We start from the raw sequence: 8311 nt of genomic DNA, 5'->3' as shown, positions 1-8311 counted from the left end.
AGGGGGAAACATAAAATTTTCATCAAGAAGGCAGAGTTAGAGCAATAGTCATATTGAAAGTTGCAAACTTAAAGAAGTGAGCTCCCCTCCCCACTTACTAGTGGGTAACGTGTGAGAACAGCCCTTGATGGCTGCCCCACCAGAAGAGTGGACAGGGACCCAGGTCTGGAGCCACGAGATATGGCTCACTTCGCAGCCCTCGTCCTTCCTGGCTGTGTGGCTCAGGGAGGTCGCCCAACCCTCTCTAAACTTCCTCACTGTCCTCACCTGCAAACTGTGGGAACCAGCTGTGCTCTGACTGCAGGGCCCATGTGAGGACCAACACGAGGAGAGCCGGCTGTAAACCAGGAAGCACTACAGCAGTGGTTCTCAACCTTGGCTGCACATTAGAATCACCTGGGAATCTTTTTAAAATCCTGATTTCTACACCAGATCACAGCAAAACGTTCTGGTACAGATCAGGGGCCAGAAGGGACCCTGAAATGCCCCCGTATTTTCCTGGACACACCTTCTCTGAAGCTCTGAACACAGCAGCCACAGAAAGGAAAGTTTCCAGAACCATCTCCCGCTCCAGCAAGTTCAGCATGCCCTCCCTCTTCACTCCATCCGCCCCCACACCGTGCCTGCTCCACAGAGCACCACCCGATGCGCACAGTCCTGTGTACCCCACCCCACTGGGCATCCGTGACAGAGGGGCCAGGCCCACATTCCCCTGTGTCCCAGTTCTCCTGGTTCCTCACTTGTACTCAATAAATGTTTGAAAAAAAACAAGAAAGAGAAGATACTTGGGGGCTATTTTTTTTCTGCTGGTAGAAAACTAGAACATGGCAATTTGTTTTTGACTGGAGCTAAATCGGTGAATGACTTTTTCTAATGTGATGTTACAAGGATATAGAAACAGGAGGCACTGCATTTACTCTTTCCTCTCTGTTAATTCAGAGCTCCTGTTAGGTGCAAGCATGCTCTTGTTCAGTCCACCCAACTATTCCATGACTACCATTACTCCTATGTTATAGATGAGGAACCCAACATGCACTGGGAGGAAGCCCAGATTAAAACACTTTTCCAGATTACATAAGAGGTCACACTGGTGCTCTGGAACCTGCCGCCCCTTCCAGCCCCTAAAAAGAGAAATATAAAAGAACTAGAATGCAAGTATAGTCAACTGACCAAGCCAACTTCCTGAGGTTTTCGTTTGATTAAACAAGGAGACAAGGGCAGTTGACGTACTGGCTGAAGCACAGAGAATGTAATTTACACTGAAGTGCTGCCGATTAACTTGATTCTGAATTTATTTGTTCAAATTCTCTCAATTTAGAAGATACACCTGAGATTTCCCAAACAAATGCTTAAAAAAATGATGCTGTAAAGCCTCATTGTAAGAGATGCCCAGTATAACAGTTATCTTGTTTTACTGATTCCATGCTCATATCCTGCCCCCAGCCCATATTAATGTTTAATTTGCTAATAGAGAGATAGCAAATTTTGATGAAGAGGAAATGATGGTTAATAAATGTATTTTCTAACTTCTTTCCATTTTGCTGTCATTCTTTTCTTTCTTTCTTTATATTTTTTGTTGTTAATCCTCACCCAAGGATATTTTTTTCATTGATGTTTTTAGAGAGAGTGGAAAGGAGGGAGGGAGGGAGGGAGGGAGGATTGACAGAGAGAAAGAAATAAACAAACAAACAAACAAATAAACAAACAAACATCGATGTGAGAGAGAAAATCAATTGGTTATCTCCTGCTTGTGCCCCCACCAGGCTAGGGATCGAACCTGCAACCCAGGTACGACCCTTTGGTGTGCAGGCCGATCAGGGCTCTATCCACTGAACAACACCAGCCAGGGCTGCTATCACTCTTTTAAATTAAAAAAAAAATCCTCCTGATAGAGTATTTATATGAAGCTGTGGTACTTGAATATCTGTACAATACTAAATCATTTTAATAAGATTTGACACATTTTCTGAATGTTGGGGTTGGTTTTGATTTTGTGTTTAAAAACTACTAATTAGAAACAGAATATAGAGTGGGAAAAGACCCAAGAAATCATCTATCCCAAATCCTAGCCCCACACCCACCATTTCAAAGATAAAGAACCGAGACCCACAGCAATGGATAGGTGTGGAGGGAAGATAGAACTTGCCAACAGGCAGAGCGAAGTTGGACTTGGGTTCCCTGCACACGGGTGCCCTGCTCTGCCTCGCTCGGGCTGGGCCTGTTCACACCGGTGTCAGGCCTCCTTCCCTGCACACTCGTGCTGTGCCTGCCTCACAGGCTGGGTGTGCTCACACCAGTGTCAGGCCTCCTTCCCTGCACACTCATTCTGTGCCTGCCTCACGGGCTGGGTGTATTCACACTGGTGTCAGGCCTCCTTCCCTGCACACTCGTGCTGTGCCTGCCTCGCTCAGGCTGAGCCTGTTCACACTGGTGTCAGGCCTCCTTCCCTGCACACTCGTGCTGTGCCTGCCTCACTTGGGCTGAGCCTGTTCACACTGGTGTCAGGCCTCCTTCCCTGCACACTCGTGCTGTGCCTGCCTCGCTCGGGCTGGGCCTGTTCACACCGGTGTCAGGCCTCCTTCCCTGCACACTCGTGCTGTGCCTGCCTGGCTTGGGCTGAGCCTGTTCACGCCGGTGTCAGGCCTCCTTCCCTGCACACTCGTGCTGTGCCTGCCTCATGGGCTGAGTGTGTTCACACCAGGGTCAGGCCTCCTTCCCTGCACACTCGTGCTGTGCCTGCCTGGCTCGGGCTGGGCCTGTTCACACTGGTGTCAGGCCTCCTTCCCTGCACACTTGAGCTGTGCCTGCCTCGCTCGGGCTGGGCCTGGTCACACCGGGTGCGGATGAAGCTGGCACTGCTTCTGAGGTCCATGCAAGGCCTTCAGAACTTACTTATCAAGTGAACATGTGGCCTCCTTAAGCCATCGTTACTAAATTATTGGATGATAAATTCTCTTTGCTTAGAAAAATCCTAATGTTGTCATACTGTGTGATTCTTTCAGAGACATCACAAAGCATCACAGAAGGAAGAAGTGTCAAGGAGCTCAGAGCATCGGCGGGCCCGGGGCAGGGAGACAGGCGGTTTGGCAGCTCACTTGTCGCCTTCCTTTTCGCCGTTGTACCACCAGTCCATGATCAAGGACTCGGAATACAGGTTTTGCATCTTCTCCAAATCACTGCGTCCCTGTTCCATTTCCTTAATTAAAAGAGTGAGATCTTCATTCTGCCCAAATGAGAAGTGAATACACCATGAGGTCACATAAGAGTTCACCCTGAAAACACGTCTAACACAAGACCAAGTGTACCAGGAAAAGAAGAATCTAAAAAATTCCATGTAGTTCTTGCATTATTCCATGTTAAACAGCTTTATTGAGGTATAATTTACGTACAGTAAGCTAAATGTATGGAAAGTGTACCATTTGAATAGTTTTGACATTCAAGCCTGTGAAACCATCATTGTAATCAAGACAATAAACATATCCATCACCCCCAAAAGTTTCCTCATGCCCTTTGTAAATCTGCTCTCCCCACCTCAAGATTCCCTCCATCCCCAAGCAACCATTCATGTGCTTTCTGTCACTGTAGTTTAATTTCCCAGAATTTTATATAAACGGAATCATAGAGTATGTACCCTTTCTTTATATAGCTTCCTTCACGCGTACAATTATTTTGAGCTTCCCTCATGTTGTAGCATGAATCAATAATTCGCTCATTTTTATCGCTCAGTATTATATTGTATACTGAATACCAACATTTACTCGCCTGTTGATGAGCGTCTGAGTTGTGTCCAGGTTTGGGCTATTATTAATAAAGCTATGAACATTTGTGCACAAGTCTCTGTATGAACATCTGCTTTCATTTCTCTTGAGGAAAGATCTAGGAGTTGGAATGGTTGGATCATATGGTCAGAGATGTTAAATTTTAAAGAAACTACCAAACTCTTTTCCAGAATGGTTGTACTAGTTTACATTCCCACATTCTCCACATTCTTGCAAACACTTGGTATGGTCAATCGTTTTAATTTTCCTTATTCTAACAGCTGGGCAGTGGTATCTCCTCATGGTTTTAATTTGTATTTCCCCTAATGATTAATAATGTTAAGCATCTTTACATGTTCTTATTTGCCGAACATATATTTTCTTTGGTGACGTATCTGTTCAAATCGTTTGCCCATTTTTTGAGTTTCTTTATCATTGAGTTTTTAGAGATATTTATGTATTTTAGATGTAAGTCCTTTATTAGATATACAATTTGAAAATAATTTCTCCCAGTCTACAATTTATCTTTTCATTATCCAATTTATCAATTTATTCTTATATAGATCATGAATTAAAATCCTATTAAAATTTTTTTCTAAGATGACAAAGACTTTTTTCTTTTTTAAAAAAAGTATATTTTTACTGATTTCAGAGAGGAAGGGAGAGGGAGAGACAGATAGAAACATCAATGATGAGAGGGAATCATTGATTGGCTGCCTCCTGCATGCTCCCCACTGGGGATCGAGCCCACAACCTGGGCATGTGCCCTGACCAGAAATCAAACCGTGACCTCCTGGTTCATAGGTCATAGTTATGGGGGGGGGGGGGAGAGGAACAAATGTAATCTGAACAATAAAGATTTAATTTAAAATCTCCCCCTGAACTGGGCAATACGGCCCCCATCAGCCCTGATCACTGGCCAGGCCGAGAGACCCAACCCGTGCATTAATTCGTGCACCGGGCCTTTAGTCTATATATATAAAAGGCTAAGCGACCATCTGACTGTCCGACTGGTAGCTATGGTCTGCACTGACCACCAGGGGGCGGATGCTCAATGCAGGAGCTGCCGAGCTGCGGTGATTTGGCAGCAGCAGTTCTCGGGTGACACACCCGGAACCAGAGGAGGGAGCCCGATTCTGGGGTGCGTCACCCAAGAACCGCCCTCTTGCAATCCGGGACCCCTAGGGGGGATGTCAGAGAGCCAATTTTGGCCTGATCCCCTCACAGGCCAGGCTGAGGGACCTCACCTGCTGGAGGGACCCCACTCACTCCGCAAATGACCTTTGAGCCACGGCGGCGCCCCAGGTGTGGCCAGCCAGCGAGGGACCATGGGAGGTTGGCTCCAGGGTGTGTCCAGCCCATTTCACCCAGTCCCGCCCCATCAGGCACCTTCTAATTAACTTCCTTTAGGACAGATAAAGAGAGATCCCATATGTTCTTCACCAAGTTTCCTCCAATGGTAACATCTTGAAAATAAATAATATAATATCACAACAAGGATATGGAATTGATACAATCCACCAAACATATTCAGATTTCCCCAGTTGTACTTGTCCTCCTCTGTGTGTGTATATGTGTGTGTTTAGCTATATACTATGTTCTCATCTGTGCGGCTTGTATATTTGCTCCTACGGTCAAGAACAGAATAGTACCATCATGATAAGGAGGCCTCGTGTTTCTCTTCTGTAACCACACCTGCCCCCTCCCTCCCTCTCACATCATTCCTAAACCTTAGCAACCACTAAACTGATTTGTCATTTCAAAAATGTTATACAAATGGATTCACACAGTGTACTAGTATAACTTTCTAAGATTGGCTTTTTCCCTTCAGCAAAATTCCCTGGAAATTCATCCAAGTTGTGGCATGAATCAATAATTCATTCCTTTCATTACTGAGTAGTATTCTAGGATATGGACATACCACAGTTGATTTAACCATTCATCTGTTGAAGGACATATGGGTTCTTGTGTGTTTCTCTCTAATACAAATTAAGTTGCTACCACCATTCAAGTACAGGTTTTCAGTGAATATAAGTTTTTATTCTATGAAATGTATGCCTAAGAGAGCAAGTAGTGGGTCATACAGTGATTAAACATTAGTTTTAAAGGAAACTGTCCAACTTTCCCAGAGTGGCTGCAACATTTTACATCCCACCAGCAATTACATACAACTGATTAACAATTCAGTGTCTCCTCATCCTTGCCAGCACTAATTTTTGTCACGATTTTTTATTTTAGACATTCTGCTGGGCATGTAGAGATATCTCATGGCAGTTCAATTTGCATGCCCCTAATGGCCAGTGATGTTGAACATCTCTTCGCATGCTTATTTGCCATCTATATATATATCCTCCTCAGAGAAATGTCTGTGCATGTGTTTTGCCTATTTTCTGATTGAATGATTTGGACTTTACTGCTGAGTTTTAGAGTTCTTCATATATTCTAGATACTAGGCTTCTGTCAGATATGTTGTTTGCAGATACTTTCTACAAATCTTTTCATTCTCTTAACAGGGTCTTTCTCAAAACAAAAGGTTTTTAACTTTGATGAGGTCTAATTTATCAATATTTTCTTTCATGGATCATGCTCTTGGTGTGAAGACTAAAAATTCTTCGCCTAGCCTGAGGTCTTCTAGATTTCTTTCCTGTATTTCTTTCTAGAAGTTTTATGTTTTACCTTTAAGTTGATGCTCCATTTTGAGTTAATATCTGCATGAGTGAGATGTAGGTTGAGGTTCACTATTTTGCCTATGAATGTCCAGTTGCTCCAACCATTTATTGAAAGGACTCTACTTCCTCTATTATTTTTGCACTTTTGTTAAAAATCAGTTTGGTATATTGCATGAGTATATTTCTGGGTTCTACATTCTATTCCGTTGGCCTATATGTCTATTCCTCCATCAAAGCCATACTGTCTTGATTAATGCAGCTACAGAGTAAGCTCTATTCCCACTTAAACTTTTTCAAGATCGTTTTAGCTCTTCTAAGGCCTGTGTCTTGACATACAAATTTTAGAATAAGCTTGACATTCTTTGAATGTAACCAGTGATATTGCTGAACAATAGTTCTAAAAGTTTTTTTGTAGATCTTTTGGGGGTTGCTATGTAGACAATAGGTTACCAACAAAAAAGGACAGTTCTATTCCTTCCTTTCCAACTTGTATGCCTTTTATTTCCTTCATTGTCTTGTTGCCATGGGTAAAGCTTCTGGTAGTATGCAGAATAAGAGTGGTTAGAAGGGATGTCCTTGTCTCTTTCTTGATCTTAGGAGGAAATTATTTTAGCTGTAGGTTTTATGATGATATAAGTTGTGAAGTTCCCCTTTATTCCTATTTTGCTGAGAGTTTTTTGTGTGTTTTTTTTTAATCATGAGCAGAGGTTGGCTTTGGTCAAGGCCTTTTTCTGCACAATTGATATGACCATATGATTTCTCTTCTTTACCTGTTGATATGCTGGACTATACTGAATGCTTTGGATTTTACTGCTTACATTGATTTTCTAATGTTGAACCAGACTTGTATACCTAGAGTAACCCCCCCTTGACCATAATGAATAGCTCTTTAATACATTGCTGGATTCAGAGTACTCATGTTTTATTGAGGATTTTTGCATCTTTGTTCATGATATGTAGATTTTTATACTGCCTATTTGGTTTTGGTGTTTTGGTTTTTGAGGAACTACTGTCCTCATAAAATGAATTAGAAAGTGATCCCTCCTCTTCTATTTGTTTAAATAAATTTGTTTAGTTATTCTTTGAATGTTTAGTAAAATTCTCCATGGAGCAATCTGGGCCTGGGTATTTCTTTTTCAGGAGTTTTAAAATTATTAATTCAATTTATTCACATTGTCTATTTTATCTTGGCCGAGTTTTGGTAACTTGTAGTTTTTGTGCAAATTATCCATTTTTTTCTAAGTCGTCAAATTTATGACTGTAAGTTGTCCACTATATTCCTTTATTATCTTTTTAATGACTACTAGATCTAATGTGATGTCCTCTATTTTTCTAAAAGAAAATTAAGGCTGTTTTTCCTTTGTGAATGCTATTTTTGCCTTCATCAGCCTTCCAAGAGGTTTTATCAATTCGAGTCCCCCCCCAAAAAAGAGCTTTTTGTCTCATTGGCTTCCTATGTGTTTTTTTTTCTATTTTCAATTTCATTGATCTATGCTCTTTTAAATATATATATTATTGATTTTTACAGAGAGGAAGGGAGAGGGATAGAGAGTTAGAAACATCAATGAGAGAGAAACATCGACCAGCTGCCTCCTGCACACTCCCTACTGGGGATGTGCCTGCAACCAAGGTACATGCCCTTGACTGGACTCAAACCTGGGACCCTTCGTCCACAGGGCGACGCTCTATCTACTGAGCCAAACCAGTTAGGGCTGATTTATGCTCTTTTCTGAATTGTTTCCTTTGCTTTGGATTTATTTTGCTTCTAGTTCTAGTTTCTTGGGACAAGAACTAAGATTGTTGATTGAATACCTTTCCTTGTTTCCAACATAAGCATTTAGTACTATAAATTTCACTCCCAACACTGTTTTAGCTTCATCCCAC

General features: G+C 42.2%; 1 protein-coding gene across 1 annotated transcript in view; it reads right to left on the bottom strand.

Moving 5' to 3' along the window:
* VWA3B (von Willebrand factor A domain containing 3B) overlaps nucleotides 1-8311 on the bottom strand; it is a 133026-nt gene that overhangs the window by 50853 nt on the left and 73862 nt on the right. Inside the window, exons 15-16 of the mRNA XM_023761469.1 lie at nucleotides 3096-3223; nucleotides 1075-1121 (exon numbers count right to left, since the gene is read on the bottom strand). Coding sequence (XP_023617237.1) covers nucleotides 1075-1121; nucleotides 3096-3223 — 175 coding nt within the window. The remainder of the gene's footprint in view (nucleotides 1-1074; nucleotides 1122-3095; nucleotides 3224-8311) is intronic.

Source organism: Myotis lucifugus, unplaced genomic scaffold (assembly GCF_000147115.1).
Source record: "Myotis lucifugus unplaced genomic scaffold, Myoluc2.0 scaffold_210, whole genome shotgun sequence".
NCBI lineage: Eukaryota > Metazoa > Chordata > Mammalia > Chiroptera > Vespertilionidae > Myotis > Myotis lucifugus.
Note: the sequence above shows the minus strand (reverse complement) of the source record. Positions and strands in the feature narration are given on the sequence as shown.